The following is a 19,304-nucleotide window of genomic DNA, read 5'->3' as shown; positions in this document are numbered from 1 at the left end:
AGGACCCTAACTCAGGGAGCGGGGAACGCCCAGGGGCACGGTGCAGAGAGGCTGCGGCCTCAGACCCAGCCAGCAAGAGAGAGCCGGTCCCCATTCCTGTCCCAGCTGCTGAGTTCCAGGCCGAGTTGCAGAAAGATCCCTCCTTGCGGAAGCACAGGGACCGGGCTGACCTTAGTGCGGTACAGACCATGAGGAGAGGTTGCAAGGAGAGGTTCCTGTGGGAGAAGGGGTTCCTGTACCAAGAATGGGCTCCCCCAGGGGAAGTAGAGTCATGGGGGATCAGGAGGCAGCTGGTGGTTCCCCAGAAGTTCCGTCACAAGCTGTTGTACCTGGCCCATGACATCCCTCTCGCAGGGCACCAGGGAATCCGGCGCACCAGGCAGAGGCTGCTACAGAACTTTTACTGGCCTGGGGTCTTTACCCATGTCCGACAGTACTGCCAATCCTGTGACCCCTGCCAGAGGGTGGGGAAGGCCCGGGACAAGGGGAAAGCGGCTTTGAGGCCTTTACCCATCATAGAAGAACCTTTCCAGAAGGTGGCCATGGACATAGTGGGACCTCTCAGCAAGACGACCCGGTCAGGGAAGAAATACATCCTGGTGGTGGTGGATTTTGCCACTCGCTACCCCGAGGCGGTGGCCTTGTCCTCTATCGAAGCAGACACAGTGGCAGATGCGCTGCTGACAATTTTCAGCCGGGTGGGGTTCCCCAAGGAGGTCTTAACGGACCAGGGGTCCAACTTCATGTCGGCCCTGCTCCGGTCCTTATGGCAGAAATGTGGGGTCCAGCACAACTGGGCCTCAGCGTATCACCCCCAGTCCAACGGGCTGGTAGAAAGGTTCAACGGGACGCTGAATATGATGCTAAAAACATTTATGAACCAGCATCTGCAAGATTGGGACAAGTACTTACCTCACCTGCTGTTTGCGTACAGGGAGGTACCCCAGGAATCTACCGGGTTTTCACCTTTCGAACTGTTGTATGGAAGGCGGGTGAGGGGGCCCCTAGACCTGATGAGGGACGAATGGGAGGGGAAGGCCGCTCCCGAGGGAGAGTCAGTGGTGGAGTATGTCCTGACCTTCCGGGAAAGACTGGCCGAGCTCATGGGCCTGGCCAGGGAGAATCTGGCCCGAGCCCAGAGGAGGCAGAAGGTCTGGTATGACCGCACAGCACGAGCCCGTACCTTCGCCACCGGGGATCAGGTGATGGTTCTTATCCCCGTGAGGAGAAACAAACTCCAGGCCGCCTGGGAAGGGCCCTTCAAGGTTATCAAGCAACTGAATGAGGTAAACTATGTGGTGGAGCTGTCAAACCGGGCACATCACCGTCGGGTGTACCATGTGAACATGATGAACCATACTATGACAGGGGGAATGTGGTGTTGGCCGTGTGTGGACATTGGGAGGGGCAGGGAGATGACCCCTTAGTGGATCTATTCCCTGGGACAAAAGCTGGTTCCCCCCTGGAGGCGACTCCCCTCTCTGAGCAACTGACCCCGGGCCAGCACGCTGAGATCAGAGGGGTGCTGCATCTGTACCGACAGCTGTTTTCCAACCAGCCTGGACGCACTAATTTGACTGTCCACCGGGTGGAGACCGGGTCACATGCCCCTATAAGATGCTCCCCTTTTCGGGTCACTGGTAAAACTGCCCAGGATCTTGAAAGAGAGGTCAGGGACATGCTGGCTTTGGGGGTGATCCAGCCGTCTTCCAGCCCTTGGGCCTCGCCAGTGGTGCTAGTCCCCAAGAAGGATGGGTCAATCCGGTTCTGTGTGGACTATCGAAAGCTCAATGCCATCACCATATCTGATGCCTACCCTATGCCCAGGCCTGACGAGCTCCTAGACAAGCTAGGAGGTGCTCGGTACCTCACCACTATGGATCTTACCAAAGGCTACTGGCAAGTGCCGCTGGACGCAGATGCCAGGCTGAAATCGGCCTTTATCACCCCTCTGGGGCTCTATGAGTTTCTGACCCTGCCCTTCGGCCTCAAGGGAGCGCCAGCCACCTTCCAGTGCCTGGTGGATCAGCTACTGAGGGGGATGGAGAGTTTTGCCGTGGCGTATATTGATGACATCTGTGTCTTCAGCCAGACCTGGGAGGACCACATGTCCCAGGTTAAACAAGTCCTAGACCGACTCCGAAAGGCTGGGTTAACAGTAAAGGCTGAGAAGTGCAAGGTGGGGATGGCTGAAGTATCTTACCTGGGCCATCGGGTGGGGAGCGGCTGCCTGAAGCCGGAACCAGCCAAGGTGGAGGTGATCAGAGACTGGCCTGCTCCCCAAACCAAAAAGCAGGTCCAGGCCTTTATTGGGATGGCGGGGTACTATCGAAGGTTCGTGCCCCACTTTAGTGCCATAGCCGGCCCCATCACTGAACTATGCAAAAAGGGGAAGCCAGACAAGGTGATCTGGACTGAGCAGTGCCAGGAGGCTTTCCGGGCGCTGAAGGAGGCTCTGGTTAGTGGCCCAGTTCTAGCAAACCCAAATTTTGACAAACCCTTTATGGTGTTCACTGATGCCTCAGATACGGGACTGGGGGCAGTGTTAATGCAGGAGGATGAAAAGGGGGAGAGACACCCCATCGTGTACCTGAGTAAGAAGCTGCTACCCCGGGAACAAAGCTACGCGGCCATCGAGAAGGAATGCCTGGCCATGGTGTGGGCCCTTAAGAAGCTAGAGCCATATCTCTTTGGGCGACACTTCACCGTGTACACCGACCACTCTCCCCTGACCTGGCTGCACCAGATGAAAGGAGCCAATGCCAAGCTCCTGAGGTGGAGCCTGCTCCTCCAGGACTATGACATGGACGTGGTCCATGTGAAGGGAAGTGCCAACCTGATAGCAGATGCGTTGTCCCGGAGAGGGGACCCTGAACTTCCCCAGGTCACTGGGCAGAGTGACCCCGCTCAGTTCAGTCTCGAAGGGGGGAGAGATGTGATGCAGTAGGGGCTGTCTGTGTGGGGAGTGGGAGAGCAGGGGAGGACTTTAGGGGATGGACGATGCCAGGGCTGTAACCTGAGCTAGGTAAGGGAGGGGAAAGGTCAAACACCTTTGCCCGGGAAGGGGAACAAAGGAAGGGAGTGGCAGGAGGGAAGCAGTTTGAGTTTGGGCTTGGGGCTGTGTGGGCGGAATTCAGGGTATCCTAGCTAGGATCCAAGCACCCTGAAAGCCCAGAAGGACTCGGTGGAGGGGTCCTGACTGTGCGTGCAAGCTCTGCTGTAACCTGTGTTCCTGTTGTCCAATAAACCTTCTGTTTTACTGGCTGGCTGAGAGTCACTGTGGGTCCCAGGAAGAGGGGTGCAGGACCGGACTCCCCACACTCCGTGACAAAACCCAATTGTCTTCTCTCATGTACCTTTGAGAACGGCAAAAATGCTACCCAGAAATATGGACCTGGAGCCAATACACAACAGTCATCTGACCCCACATCATCTCAAAGGTGGTAAGAAAAATAAGCCACCACACTGCTTTGGCCTCACTCTAGGAGAAGGCAGGCCCTGTGCAGATGTTGCAGAGCTGCCACTTTCCCACCAAAGATAGGTAAGAATAATATTGGGTGTGTTCTGAGGGCAATATAAATAAATACTCTCATGTGGGAGAAATGACATTAGCCCTACACATTCCTCAATGTCACAGTGATGGATATAGTTCAGAGAGAAGGTTCAAGACAGTGGGGCAACAGATTATGTACTGGAATAAAGAGAAAGATCATGCAAGTGCCTCAGCACCAAAAAGCCAGCAGATTTTCAGTGGTTTCCCATGTTTCCATTTCAGTGCTGGGGAGCTGGTTGTGCGTGGGGTTTGTAGACACCCTCCTGACACACACTCTGTGCATTGCCAATTCTCAGCCCAGAGAATTTGTGGGAACTGATGCCAAACTCAGATCTGGTTCCTTGTTTTGTAACATCGCTATACACAGTACACCATGTGAACTGGGACATAAAGGTGTTGTGTTTGTGTGTGAGAGCCAGTGAGTGTGTGTCTATGTTTGTTTTTGTGCTGGGGGAAAGAGTGTGATTGGTGCATTCAGGCCGGTGTGTTACAGTGAGTGTTTGCATGTTGCATGATGTATGTGTGCCTGCTTGTGGTACGTGTGAGTGAGAATCATGGTGTGTGTGTGTGTGCATCAGTCTATGGAAGATACTGCATCAATGCTCGTGTGAGTGTTTGCCTGTGCCTTTAAATGGCAACTATTAAACATAATAAAAGTAACCTTCCCTCTTCCTTATTGCTCGTAACCTAGCACATCAAATTCCCCATGATATGAGGGAGGAAAATCCAAATAGAGCTGGGCGAATAATAGATTTTTCATTTCACTGGCAATTTTGAAAAATCAGAAAAAAAATAATTGTGGGTCAAACTGAAAATGGTATTTTTCCAAATTTCAGGTGAATCTAAAAGTCAAAAACAATTTTGTTTCAGGTTTCATTTTGACAAAATCTAAACATTTTCTTTCAATGTTGACTACGTTTCAAAGTAAAATTAAGGGGAAAAAATAAATGAAAAGTTGTTTTGTACTGGAAAATCAAAATATTTCATTCCCCAAAGGGCAATTGTTTTACACTTCAACTGACAATGCCACTTTTTTTAACCTCTGACCAATGCAAACTTCTGTGGTCCCTTTTAGGAATGGACATAATTCTTCTCTCACACTGATATAAATCCTGATTATTTCTATTGATCTACTTTAGTGTTGGTGGATTTACTCCAAATTTATATCAGTCTAAACTAGGAGCTGAACTTTTCTCTGGTAGCTTGATCAACATGCCCATTTTTTTAAACTGTTTATTTAGGAAGATTTAACAAGTTTACAAATCCTTGCCATGTAAATATCAGAAACAAAACAATCATTACAACACTGAACTTTGGTTTAAAGAGACATCAGACAGGAATGTAGTCACCAGATCTTTCTATTTAACAGGGTTTTACCATAGTACAGAGTGAGGATCATTACAACTTCTATATCATTTCTGGTGAGTTTATTAAAGTGAGTGGCATTTCTATATTCACATATTAACAGACCAGGTATGTCTATCAAATGTTCATATGCAAAGCAATTGGACAGGTGTGCTGGGATTTTATTTTATTTTCCCAGTGAATATACTTTGAGCACTGAATAAGACGTCACCAAATATCTAAGTATCTATCTGTCCTCTGTCTATTTTGCTGAATATGTAACTTTCCATTTGCAGCAGTTGACAAGAAGTTGAGAGGAATGCGGGGGGAGGGGAGGAATAAACATGGGGAAATAGTTTTACTTTGTGTAATGACTCATCCACTCGCAGTCTTTATTCAAGCCTAATTTAATGGTGTCCATTTTGCAAATTAATTCCAATTCAGCAGTCTCTTGTTGGTGTCTGGTTTTGAAGTTTTTTGTTGTTGTAATATTGCAACTTTTAGGTCTGCAATCGAGTGACTAGGGAGACTGAATTGTTCTCTGACTGGTTTTTGAATGTTATAATTCTTGACGTCTGATTGGGGTCCATTTATTCTTTTACATAGGGACTGTCCGGTTTGGCCAATGTAAATGGCAGAGGGACATTGCTGGCACATGATGACATATATCACATTGGTAGATGTTGTAACTATTCCAACTATTCCAACTACTGCAAGTTGTAACTCTTACTCCATTGTAGGGATGACAACTGAGGAATGGAACAGTGAAGGGACTGAACAATGTCATAGGAATAGTTGGATTCAGATCTCAGGATACCTTGGACCTTAGCTTTTTAATAATTAATTATCTGATGACTGAACCTGATATAAGAAGCCCATTAAATTAGGTAAGACACAGTCTCTGCACCAGGGACAGGCAAAGGGTGGGAAGGAAAAGACCGCCCCAGGGAATGACTTTGCCAGGGTAACACAGTAGGTCAGCAGCAGTGCTAGGAATTGATGACAGATGTCTGGAGTACAGTCCTCTATGTCCGCAGTGTTTGCCTCACAATCTTTCCTCTAGACTCTGTTTCCTTGTTGTAATTCTGATTATTTTAGTTTCTGGAATCTGTTCAGGGAAGTAGAGGGTAAGAGAAATTAATTGTTGCCTCTGGGCTGTTGAGGGATCCAGTGAGTGAGTCCCACAAGCCCTTAGAAAACAGACATGGATAAATCACCATCCTGCAGCATCAGCCCTTTTGACACACATCTGCGCTGTCTGCAGATGAGCTGTCAGTGTATTTCCAGCAGCTCAGCCTCAGTGCGGTGGGAGAACGGCCTCTCATAGAACAGTGATAAGAGGATTAGATAGAGAGATTGGTGGCTAGAGTAGTGTGAATGGGGCTAGAGAGAGAGGGGAAACCAATTGCAGTGTGTAGCTGGAGGAAAAAAGACATCTCAGTCTGGGAAGATTCCACATTGACCGTCATCATAAGTTTGCTTTTGCAATTAAATATATTTGGGAGTTACACAGTGGCTCTTTAAGGACGAAATTGTAAGTAATTTTTTTTTTATAGTTTCACTTTTAGTTCAATTTGGGCATGGGAAACTGAGTCAGTCCAAAAAATGTATCTTAGGAAAGAGAGGGCAGAATATCAGTGCATCCGTTTCCTTCTATTGGGAATGGGGAAATTGTTGAAATTGACAGATTTTTTTTTAGAAAGGATTGAGGAGATTACATTAAAGTAATCCAAAAATTGTGACAAACACTATCAGCTCATTGATACTTTTCTCTCTGTATATATTAGTTTGTTGTTATTGCTGTCTGTCTGTCTGTTTGTACTTGTCTCTCTCAATTACTTTGTTTTTACTTTTCTATTTGTTAGTTTTTATTAGTTCTGTGTTTCTCTTGCACTCTCTGTATCTGTTCTTTTCTTAATTGTGTCTCCGTATTAGTTTGTTGATCTATCTATCTATCTATCTATCTATCATCAATTTGTGTTTAGTTCTCAGTTTATTGTCACTTCTGTCTATTAAAAGACTGCAAGGGCAGTTGAGTCAAGTGGGTTAGAGTAGTGGTGACTAGGAGCCAGGATTCTAGTTTCTATCCCCAGCTCTGGAAAGGGTTTGGGATCTAGTGGGTACGAGAAGCAAGGACTGAGAGCCAGGCCTCCTGAGTTTTATGTGTGGCTCTGGGTGGAAATTCAATCCAGTGTGTAGAGGAAAGGAACCAGATCTGGGGGTTTTGTTTCTGTCTCTCATAAGGACTGTGGGACAGGAAACCCTCATAACTTGAAGCTGAGTGGTTAGGGCACTCTGCTGGCTTGTGACAGACTCAGGTTCAATCTCTCCCTCTGACTGATGAGGAGAAGGGGTTTGAATTTTCACTTTACAGGAGGGAACCTGAGCCACTAGGCCAGGGGTAGGCAACCTATGGCATGCGTGCCGAAGGTGGCACGCAAACTGATTTTCAGTGGCACTCACATTGCCTGGGTCCTGGCCATCGGTCCAGGAGGCTCTGCATTTTAATTTAATTTTAAATGAAGCTTCTTAAAAAATGTAAAAACCTTATTTACTTTACATACAACAATAGTTTAGTTATATATTATAGACTTATAGAAAGAGACCTTCTAAAAACGTTAAAATGTATTACTGGCACGAGAAACCTTAAATTAGAGTGAATAAATGAAGACTCAGCACAGCATTTCTGAAAGGCTGCCGACCCCTGTGCTAGGCTTTGGCCTGTTCTGAAATGAGACTGTCTCAGTCTCTCCTAAAGAAGCTGCTCCACATTTTTATGAATTATTAGTCACTGGAGCAGGGACTTAAACTCTTCCAGACAACAGATGAGTACCCCAAGTACCACGCTGGAGAATCATTCTCACTTGCGTTTGTTAGCCCAATGACTCTCCATTGTCACTCGCAACAGTCATTTCTGATGGCAATGGAGAGTCACTGGGACAGAGGATGAGATACAGTCTGATGCAGTTGTTATAGGAGAGAACTGGGAGTCATGACACGTCACATTTGTTCCCAGCTCTGGGAGGGGATTGAGTCCAGTGGGTAGAGCCAGAACTCCTGGCCTCTATTTTCAGCTCCGGGAGGGGTGTTGGATTTACTGGGTTAGTGCAGAGGGCGAACTGGGAGTCAGGACTCCTGGGTTCTCTTTCAAGCTCTGAGAGGCAGTTTAGTTGAATGGTTAGAGAAGCAGAAGGGAACCGGAACGTCTGTCTCTCACACCGAGCGTGGAAATCTTGCTAGAATGGGGAATGGAGCATCAGAGCTCCGGGGCTGTATTCCTAACTCGAGTTTACCATGTAATTATGACTGGGTTGGGTCAGCTCCATGTGAGAAGCTGCTCCAGTTTAGAGCAGTATAAAGTGGGAGTAATTCCATAGCATGCAGTGAAATTACCCACATTTTCAGCAGTGCCCCTGACAGCAGAATATGGCCAGCCAGACTCCCAGTTCCTCTCGGTAAACTGAGGGTAGTAACATTTATACACTATTATCCAGAGTTCGCCCACCTCTGGGTGACAGAGGTATACAAATACCTTGAAAGCAATTCTTCCTAATTCTCCTCTCCATTACCCTGGTGTAAATTAGGAGTAACTCCACTGGAGTCCATTGAGCTCATTCTACTTTCTCTCACCCCAGTGTAAATCAGGAGTAACTCCACTGGAGTCAGTGGGGCTGTTTTCCCCATCCTGAGAAAGAAAATGTACAACCGAACCACTGTGACTGAGTTCCTTCTCCTGGGATTCTCTGAAGTTTGGGAGATGCAGATTTTGCACTTTGTGGTGTTTCTAGTGATTTACCTGGAAGCCCTGGTGGAGAATCTTCTCATCTTCATGGTTATAGTCTTGGACTACAACCTTCACACTTCCATGTACTTCTTCCTGATGAATCTGTCCATCGTAGACCTTGGCTCCGTCTCTGTCACCATCCCCAAATCCATGGCCAATTCCCTCATGAACACCAAGTCCATTTCCTATACTGGATGTGTTACTCAAGTCTTTTTCCTCATCTTCTTGCTGGGAGCAGATTATTCCCTTCTTAGCATCATGGCGTATGACAGATATGTCGCCATCTGCCAACCACTGCGCTATGAGACAATGATGAACAGCAGAGCTTGTGTCCAAATGGCAGTTGGTGCCTGGATCAGTGGGATTCTCTACTCTATGCTACACACTGGGAACACGTTTGCATTGATGTTCTGTGGAGGCAACATGGTGGATCAGTTCTTCTGTGAAATCCCCCAGCTACTCAAGCTTACCTGCTCTGACTCATATATGAGTGAAGTTGGGGTTATTACCTTTAGTATATGTTTAGTCTTAGGCTGCTTTATTTTTATCATTGTGTCTTATGTTCAGATCTTCAAATCAGTGCTCAGAATCCCCTCTGAGCAGGGCCGGCATAAAGCCTTCTCCACCTGCCTTCCTCACCTCACTGTGGTCTCCTTGCTTGTTTGCACTGGCACCTTTGCCTACCTAAAACCAACATCCAGCTCCGCATCTGCTCTGGATCTTGTGATGGCTGTTCTTTATTCTGTATTGCCACCAATCATGAATCCAATTATCTACAGCATGAGGAACAAGGAGATGAAAGCTGCCCTGAGAAGACTGACTGGGTGTAGCTAATTCACCAAGAATTAATTTTCTGTCTTTATCTAATAAAAGTTTGCTTATGTAGTATTTGTTCATTAATGTAGGTTATTTCCATGACCAAACAGCTTGCACACAACCGGGTCTCATTCTGATCTCAGTTGCACCAATGCAAATCCAGATTAACTCCGCTGATATCACTGCTGCTGGGGTGATTTTCACCAGTAGAAAATCTAGCCCAACTGTGTAGCTAAATGGGTGTAAATTGTGTGCACAAAAGGAATCAGACTTTCATTCTGTGCAAAAACAATACCCGTTACACTGCTTGGCCACTAGCACGTGTTCCATGGCCAGTGAAAACAATGATTGGAGTTCTCCTGCTTGTGTGTATAAATCAGGAGTGGCTTCACTGGAACCTGAGGAGTCAGACAGGTGTAACACTGGTGTCGGTGAGAGAAGACATTTGGGGTAGATCCTCAAAACATCCGTGTAATTCCATTGACTTTGGTGGATGTAAAGCAATTTGTAGCATCTGTGCATCCGAGCTACTGCTTCCAATGGAGCTGTATGTCCATTGCCACCAGCTGGTGACTGGAACCACTGTGTCAGCCTGGCTTACATGCACATTTTGTTGTGTGAGTGATGGACAGACTGGCTAGAAATTACAGGGAGGTTTCTATCCACCAGTGGGGCGAGGTTCTGGAGCAGCCTCCAAATAGAAGTTGTGGGGGGCAAGTGACTAAATTCATTTTAAGAGAGAGTTGGACACATGTCTGAGTGAGATTGTATGACGGGGCTGCTTCTGATGGTGGAGGGCAGGGCTCAGCAACTCTGGGTCTCACTTGCAGTGTATGTCTTATCAGGAAGGGATTCTCCTCCCCCACCACATATATTCTGGGAGGTTTTTTTTTTTTTAATCTCTGAAGCATCAGGGTGGCCCTAGCTGGAGATGGAACGTTGGGTGGGATGTGCCAGGTCTCTGAGGTGGCACTGAGCCATTATCTCTCTCTCTTGGGTGTTTGGCTGGCTGGTTCTTTTCCAACATGATCAGGGTCTAACTGATCATCATGCGGTGGTCAGGAAGGAATTTTTCCCCCGGTCAGATTGGCAGGGACCTTGGGGCGGTTCACTTTCCTCTCCAGCATGTGGTGCGGTTAACCTGGCATGATTTTCTGGGTGTATCGCAATCATTTCCCTGCCATTGACAGATGCTGCTATGTTCTTAGCTGAGTTAAACAATCTGCCAATGGCTTGGAAAAATGTTGCCCAACTCTGCCCTCAACTAGGTTTGCCACTGATGCATTCCCAGAATACCGGACATTCTGGTACTTCTGGGAAAGCTGTGGCCCATCCACCAGTGTGACCTTGCATGCTTCCCTAGTCCATGATACTGGACAAAACCACATCTGGTTTTCTCTCAGTACCAGACAGGGGACAAGCCACATAAAGAGGGGACTTGCGAGGGCCTGATGTAGATGAAGATGGAGGTGCTGTAGCCAATGGTAACCACAGTGAAATGAGACGCACAGGTGGAGAAAGCTTTCTCCCTGCCCTTGGCAGATGGGATATGAATGATAGTACAGATAATATACATGTAGGAGATGACCATCAGCAGCAGGGAGCCTAGCAACACAGACAGTGAGATGATGAAGTCGATGAGTTCCACCAGTCGGATGACGGCACAGGCGAGGTATAACAAGTGGCCATGGTAGCAGAAGAAATGGTTGATGATGTTGAGGCCACAGCAGGGCAATTCAAGTTTGATCATGGTAGGGACTAAGATGGAGAAGAATCCCCACATCCATGATCCCATCACCAACCAGACACAGACCTTTCTATTCATGATGGTGCTATAGTTCAGTGGGTAACATATGGCCACATATTGACTGCAGGACATCATGGCCAACCAGACATTCTCTGAAATGCCCAGCAGGAAATAGAAGTAAGACTGAGCCAGGCAGCCATAAAAGGAGATGGTATTCCTCTGATAGGAAGTTCTCCAGCCTAGGTTTCTTGGCCAGAACATTCTCCTTTCAGCAGCTATGGGGCTGCGAGTCAGAAACAGCTTTCAACCAGCTCCTCCTTTCACCATGCACATTCACAGTGCAATCTGTTTGGCGTGACTCCAACCACTTCAAAGGCTGATGCCTAACTGAGAACTAAACACTGTGGTTGATAACGCTGCCACTTTATTTCCCCCGAGGGCGAGTAGGTGGACTGAACTCTACTGAGCTTTGGAGTCCCTGGTGTGAGGATCTGAGCCCCGGTTTGATCTCTTGCCGTGCACAATAAATCAGCACCCAAATGTACCAACGGTAAGAAAAGTTAGAAATACTTCACTGCAGTCAACTGATTTCCCTCTCACTCATCCTGGTGTAAATCAGGAGTAACTCCACTGGAGTCAATAGGGCTGATTTCCCAGTCACTCATCTCAAGGTAAGTCCATGGTGTTACAGTGGCGTGTGTCTGCTTTCAGGAAGAGGAGATTCAGACCCTTTGACTCCAGCCTCTGCCGCATCCTCCACCCTCTGAATGTTCTTACTCTAGTCCCCAGGTGTCTCCTTCCCTCTGCCTCACACAGCTCAGACCCCCAAACAAAACCCCCATCCCCTAAACCCCTTCCTCCCTTCTCACAACCCTCCACCTCAGAAATGCTCCTGGGCCCTGTTCTCTGAGATTCCCCCTCCCATGGCCCAGAGCCAATTCTCCTCCCAGAGTTCCTGACTCAGCTTCCTCAGAGAGGTAACTGGTCCTAACCTTTTTCTGCCTATCTGTTACTATCTACTGCTTTAACAGTGGCTGTTAAGCTCAAGAAATGCTTTTGGTTCAAATAAAGGTTTGACCCTTCCCAAGTGTGTTGGCCACAATGTGCTATAGAAAACCCAACAGTTCCTCCCGTACCTCATGTGGAGAAGATCTGTGAAGTTGGATCTTCCACACTACAAAAGAGAGCCCTAATCATTGGATTATGGGATGGTCTGGTGTAGGCTTTCTCTCAGTCTTTGATGTTGAAGCTGCTCCACTATGTATAAATAAGAAACAGAGACATGAACTTAGCTCTTCTACATCCTAGGTGAATGCTCAAAACACTAGGCTTTAGAGTCATTCTCATGATCTTGTCCCTGGTCCAATGATTATTCATTGTCATTCATAGTGGCAATTCTTAGCCCATCTCACCTGCAGGGTCTGATCCAGTAGGAGTGCTCTGAAGTAGCCCAACTCCACACAGGGGAGAGCAGGGGACCTTTAGCTCAATTGTTAGGGTGCTCACCTGGGATGTGAGATGCCCTGGTTCAGATTCCCTCTCCGGGTCTCTAACGTCCCAGGTGAGTGTCCTAACAAGTGGGCTAAAAGCTATAAAGCATTGCTTCTTCTCCCCCGGGCATGTCTTGCAAAAAATGACATCGGTACCTAACTCCAGGAGAGGATTCACAGCTGAAAATTCCAAACAAAGCTAGATGCCTACCTCCAGCCCAGATTTAGGTGCTGAACTCCCTGAGAGGGGCAGGCTTAAGACACATCCCTCTCATTGGCATCAGGCTTTGGCTAATTTAAGCATCTCCCTGCCTAGCATGATTGCTTTTGTGGATCCCATTCTTAGGCGCCTGTCTCTTTCCATTCATTGTCTAGGGAGCCTGGGTGCCTAAATTAGGACTTGTGGATTTCACTGGCTGTCTTGATGTCTTAAAATTAGGTGTTGCCACACATTGCAATGCCTTAGTCTGTTTGTGGATCTGGGCCTTGGCCACCCAGTGAAAACCAGAAATAAGAAGTTAGGAACACAGGATCCCTCATGTGTGTTGTTACCCCTGGGTTACAAGTTATGAGTTGAGTTGGCAGAATTGATTTCTTAAATAAAAGTTATTTTGAGCAATATTATTAATGTTTATTTTTAAGCTCCTTCCAATTTTTATTGATTTAGGATTTCAGAGTTATGCAAAATCAGGGGTTTTAAGTTCCCCCCATCACCACAATGTTTATCTTTTTAAATTTTCACAGTTGCAGGAAATTATGGTGGAGGGATCATACAATAATTATTTAATGACAGTAGATGCTGACTTTCAAAAAGTTAAAGCTTTACAAAATGTTATAATACATATTGTCAACATCACATGTGAAAATATACAAAGTATATATCCTTAAATCAAACTGTAATAAGTTCTCAGGTAGCATTATTCTTACTTTGTCTCTCTGTCAGTTTTATCGATGGTAATATTTTTTCTTCAGTTTGTGGGTGTTTGGTGAAATTGACTTTTATTAATATTCACCAATAAAAATTGAATCCCTCCTAGCCTAGTTATGAGGGAAATCCTCCTTCCTCCCGCCACTGTTTTGTGTGGATTTCGGCATGCTCAGAACCAACCTACTAGATCAAGTTCCACAGGAGAAAGAAGTGCAGCAATGCCTATGTTCACCTGGTTTGAGGATCCGACTGAGACTCAAGACTTGAGAGGCAACGAGGCACCTCAAGTGAGGCAGCAGTGTGCATGCCTAGAAGCAGAAACATAAGCACTTAGGGGACTTTTGCAGCAAAACTTTAGGCATTGAGTGAATGAAGGTACTTACAGGGTTAGGCAACAGCTAAGTGGAGGCTTTGAGGATCCCAGTGCTGCCTAAATTTTGAACTTAGGTGTCTAAAGTAGTAGTCTTGTGTTAATTAAGATGGAATACGTGGGCCCAAAAAGTCAAAAGTGTTACCATAACCCTGTCACTGTCCAACATCAAACAATGTTATACAAGGTTCAGGGTTTGACACACACAGGCCTCAGCCTGCTTAATCCCATGGCAAATACACCATTAAAATCCTTTTAACCTTTTATTAAAGATAAAGAAAAGAAGAAAGCACAGTTAAAGCATTTGAAAGGTAAGGTATTAAATAAGGTTTTCACATTAACAACATCCCTCGCTCCCTGTCCCTTTAGCTGCAGAAAGTTTTAGAAGGGAAAAAAAAACCAACCACCCTCATCTGTCAGTCTCTTTGATGGCATCAGAGATGATAATAACTGTCCTTTGGAGGGAAAGTGAAGAAATTAGTTGAGATGGGCTGGAGCTATTATTGTTAAAGTTCCTCCAATCCCATTTCATTTGAGGCAGTGGTTGGGACTTAACCTGTTTATAACATTTATTAGTGAACTTTCCATAGTTAATTCCCAAGCAGGCAAAAATGATGGGCCCAATTGTCACAGCAGTAGTTAGGCACCTAAATGCTTTTCTGGATCTGAGTCTTAGCGCTAAAGGAGCTGCCCTGAGCAAATGGAACACAAATAATTAGAAGTGAACATCTCCTGTTTCCCAGAACAGTGCATAACCCACTGGACTATACTGCGTACCAAAGAAATGTAAGGAATACAATAATTATATGGTAGGAGGCACATGAAATGAATTAAATTGCACCTTAAAGGTCTCTGCCATCACAAATGAGTTGATGACATATGGGCAAAGGCTAAAACATTCTGAAAGATACTAGTAATTGGGTTCACAGATGGTAACCTAGTTAAAATTTCCTGGAAAGTGTCATGATTTTTTATCTTTCCATGTACATCTCAAAAAGTGGATCTGGGATTCTCCAGTGAGTGGATCCCCTAGGGTACCTGTGATCATTAAAACTAATCAGCCTCACCCAGTTGAGGCAGACCTGCTTCACAGAGAATGGCAAGTAGATTGTGAGACCAGAAGAACTAGAGTCAACATATGAAAGTAGAATTCGCTTAGATGCGACAATACCCGCTGGACAAGTTAAAAGATCCTGATGTTGCAGGTGCTGTTTGAGGGCTTCTCACGGCTTGACATGAAGGGAAAAATCAGAATGATTACTACTTTTCAGTCTCCGAAGAAGTTCAGAATAAACTACTTTATTATTTAATCCAAAAGAGCAGGGACTAGAATTTAAAAAATTACTCTACAAGAATTTGTTTTACAGTAGTTGGTGATGACTGAGGCACAGGGCTCAATCTGTGTGTAGCCGGCTTGGCCTTATGGTATCTTCCTAACATCACAGACCTAGACTAACGTGAGTAGCTGTTCTGCCCCCCTTTCTGTTTATTTATTTCCTTTTCTTGTTTTTCTTTTCCCTCTTCTCTTTCCTTTTTTAAATATCTTTTATCTCTGTTTTGATAAAGTTTTTCTTATATTTTCATTTTCCCTTTCTCCTTTCTCTCCTTTCTTTTTTTTCACTCATCTTTTTTCTTCTTTTTTTGTTTTTTTCTTTCCTTCCTTTTTTTTTGGTTCCTATATTTTTCTCCTTTCCTTTTTATCCTCTTTCTTCATTTCTCTCCTTTCATTTTCACCCTCTCCTTTCCTTTATTGCTTTTCTCTGTTCCTTTATTTTAATTTTACTTCTCCTTTCTTTTAGACTCATAGACTTAAGGTCAGAAGGGACCATTATGGTCATCTAGTCTGACCTCCTGCACAACGCAAGCCACAGAATCTCAACCACTCACTCCTATTACTTTTTTTTTCTTTCCTTATTTTTAAGGCTAGTCCAAATATTTCTATCAAAACTGTTTTTTGACAAAAAAAATTAATGCATTTTCAATTAAACTAAAACCTTTGTGGTAAGTGTCTGCTTTCTGTGGACAATTTTTGACTTTTCATTAAGAAAATAAAAACCAGAAATTTTGAAGAGTTTTCAGCTGAAAACTTTTCTTTTTTCTTCCCCTCTCTCCCCCACACCCAAAAAAAGTAAAAAATTTGCCCAGGGAAACAATTCCACCCAGTTCTGCTCTTCTTTATTTTGGAGCTTTTCTCTCCTCCACTTTTCTTTCCTCTTCTGTTTGCCATTTGTTTCCTCTTCTCATTGTCTTCCCTTCCCTGCTCACATTGACTTGTTGTTCTTCCCATCCCACCCATTGCCCACAGGGTAAATTTTTATTTGATGTATTGTTCTTTTGTCTTCTTCACTTTTCTTATTTCACCCTTGCTTTCCTCCTCTACAGTTTATCTTTTTTTTTTCCTCCTTATCTCTCTTCCTTTTCCTTTTATGTTCTCTTCTGATCTTTTCTTTCCTCTTCTCTACTCTTCTGTTTTTCTACTTTTCTTTTCTCCTGTTCATCTGACACATTATTCTCTATTCCCTCCGTCCTCCCTCTACTCCTCACAGATAGATCCAATGTAGCCATGCGGAACCAAACCACCGTGACCGAATTCATCCTCATTGGCTTCCTCTACCCACGCCATCTGGAATGCCTCATTGCTGTTGGCTTCTTGGCCTCTTACTTGCTGATCTTGTCTGGCAATATCATGATCATCGCCATCATCCTCTTAGACCGTCACCTCCACAGCCCCATGCACTTCTTCCTCTGGAACCTCTCCTGTTTGGAGATCCTTATTACATCTTCTGTCCTACCCAAGGTGATTGCCAGCTTTCTGACAGGTGACAGGTCCATCTCCTACCTGCCTTGTATCACTCAGTGCTACTTCTACTTCCTTTTGGGCTGCAGTGAGTTTGTCCTGCTGGCCGTTATGTCCTATGACCGCTATGTGGCCATCTGCAACCCACTGCACTACACCATGGTCATGAATGCTCAGCTCTGCTTCCAGCTCGTGGTGGGGTCATGGGCAACGGGGTTCCTGGCCACCATCATCCCCACCATCCTGGTCATCACTCTGCCCTTCTGCAATGCCAACCAGATTGACCACTTCTTCTGCGACAGCTTGGCCTTGGTCAAGCTGTCCTGTGTGGACACGAGCTTTGTGGAGCTGCTGAGTTTCATGACCTCCTCCGCCATCCTGCTGGGCTCCTTGATCCTGACGGTGGTGTCCTACACTTGTATTGTTGCCACCATCTTCAGGATAACATCCCACTCAGGACGTATCAAAGCTTTCTCCACCTGCTCCTCCCACTTCATCATCATCACCATGGGCTATGGCAGCTGCATCTTCATGTATGTCCAGCCTTCTGGCAGCGAAATCTCGCTCAACAAGCTGGTGGCCCTGCTCAACACAGTGGTGACCCCTCTCATGAGCCCCTTCATCTTCAGCATGAGGAACCAGCAGATGAAAGATTCCCTGAGGACAGCCTTGAAGAGAAGCATGAACTTGTCAAGGAAGCATATTAACTTCTGAATGGGTTTTGTGAGGGGAAAAGAAGGGGAAATTAAACAAGAGTAATAGTTATAGTACTCTTCTAAGTTATAGTACTCTCCTAAGAAGTGGTAATTCCCTGTTCAAATCCCTTTTCTCCTAAGGCAGAGGGGGAAATTGAAGCTGGATCTTTCGCCTCCTAGTTGAGTACCCAAATGGCTGAGCTAAGAGTGATGAATGAGGCATCCTTCTCACTCCCCAGGCCTCTTGCAAAAAACACTTTTGGTGTCTTACCCCAAGAAAGTGTTCGCAGCTGACAGATAGGCACCTCCCTGGAATCTCCCATTGGCTAGCCTAGATGAGGAACCCCTGAGCATGCTGGCTTTTGTCAATCTCATTTTTAGGTGCCTACCTTTCCCCTTTCATTGTATAGGGAGTCAGGTGGATAAACTGAGGCTTTGTGAATCCCTGTGAATTTCTAGGTACTAAAAGTCAGCTGCTTCAATGATCAGCACTGGAACATCTATGTCCCTTTGTGAATCTAGCCCATGTTGTCTTGGTCTATTACTGGGGATCCTAGCTGATCCTGAAATATGAATAATAAATAGTAAAGACAATGAAATAAATGACAGTTCTGTAGGAGTGATTATGGGGTACACATATTGTGCCAGTGCGATGGTGCAATCATGGTGAAATGGACTGTGCATCATTATCTCTCTCAAGCTAACTCATCAAAATATGCGACAAAGAGTCCTGTGGCACCTTATAGACTAACAGACCTATTGGAGCATAAGCTTTCATGGGTGAAAACTCACTTTGTTAGGTGCATGTGAGTATTCACCCATGAAAGCTTATGCTCCAATACGTCTGTTAATCTATAAAATGCCACAGAACTCTTTGTCGCTTTTTACAGATCCAGACTAACATGGCTCCCCCTCTGATACTTGTCATTGAAATAAACGACTCATCTATTTAACTATTGACTCTATCTATTCAGGTGGTGATTTTCACAATAGATTGGGGATGCAAAAGTTTTCAACACTTGACTGACTAGAGGTCAGGATTCTGACCTAGATACCTTCTCGGTTTGGTCTGGAGTTTGAGGGCCCCACTGACCACAAGGCCCCACCAATTGGCTCACGCTCCCATGGGACCTGCATGGAGCCCTAGATTGAGACCGACAGACAGATGGGAGTGTGGGCAGGATGCAGAAGGTGTCATGGGGGCTGGAGATAAAACCAAACACTCATAACTCATGCCCTGGGAAGCGTGGTTTCAGGAGATATTGACAACTGTGATTTCTGGATTTCAGTGCTGATTGGTCAAGGGGAGAGGAGGAACTACCACCAAAATTCCTGCCTGTGCCCCAGAGCAGATGCTCATTGGGTGCAGGACCTACATCATGCCCCCCTTAGCACTGTCCTGAACAAGTCTCTTAGCACTGCCCCCTGACCAACCAGCACTGAGGGATGAGAACCAATTTTGACATCTAGAGTGTGAAAAGTTTGACGGGATGGGTGTGAAGAAATTTGTCAAGGTGTACAAGATGTGTATTCCATAACTACATTGACAGCCCACTTGGAATCTCACAAAATTCTAATTGAGGAAGCTCCCAAATGCCTTTCAAAGTCAATAGGAGTTGGATGATTGTGAGTCTTCGCCTTCATGTTTTAATGGAATCATGTCCCAGAATAAGAATCCCTTTCCTTAGTCCTTCCCAGTCTGTTGAAAACTGAGACTTTCTTCAGGGGAATGAAACCAGTTACAGACTCTGTCCACCAGTCTATGGTCATTCGGTCATTT

At 45.6% G+C, this 19,304-nt stretch overlaps 2 protein-coding genes across 2 annotated transcripts; both read left to right on the top strand.

Moving 5' to 3' along the window:
• The first annotated feature begins 8,594 nt into the window (after positions 1 to 8,594).
• LOC127040960 (olfactory receptor 14A16-like) lies at positions 8,595 to 9,743 on the top strand. The gene has a single exon (XM_050935488.1). The coding sequence runs from the start codon at positions 8,595 to 8,597 to the stop codon at positions 9,513 to 9,515; it is 921 nt and encodes a 306-aa protein (XP_050791445.1). The 3' UTR covers positions 9,516 to 9,743.
• A 6,481-nt stretch (positions 9,744 to 16,224) lies between these two features.
• On the top strand, positions 16,225 to 17,543 carry LOC127040967 (olfactory receptor 6C76-like). The gene has a single exon (XM_050935493.1). It carries the CDS (start codon positions 16,596 to 16,598, stop codon positions 17,541 to 17,543), a length of 948 nt encoding a protein of 315 aa, XP_050791450.1. The 5' UTR covers positions 16,225 to 16,595.
• Positions 17,544 to 19,304: the final 1,761 nt, after the last annotated feature.

Source organism: Gopherus flavomarginatus (assembly GCF_025201925.1).
Source record: "Gopherus flavomarginatus isolate rGopFla2 chromosome 12 unlocalized genomic scaffold, rGopFla2.mat.asm SUPER_12_unloc_1, whole genome shotgun sequence".
Lineage (NCBI taxonomy): Eukaryota > Metazoa > Chordata > Testudines > Testudinidae > Gopherus > Gopherus flavomarginatus.
The sequence above is the reverse complement of the archived record's forward strand: the minus strand, read 5'-3'. Positions and strand labels throughout refer to the sequence as shown.

Bases quoted from the DNA above. Each gene is read 5' to 3' on its own strand.
- LOC127040967 (XM_050935493.1), top strand. From the start codon at position 16,596: ATGCGGAACCAAACCACCGTGACCGAATTCATCCTCATTGGCTTCCTC.
- LOC127040960 (XM_050935488.1), top strand. From the start codon at position 8,595: ATGTACAACCGAACCACTGTGACTGAGTTCCTTCTCCTGGGATTCTCT.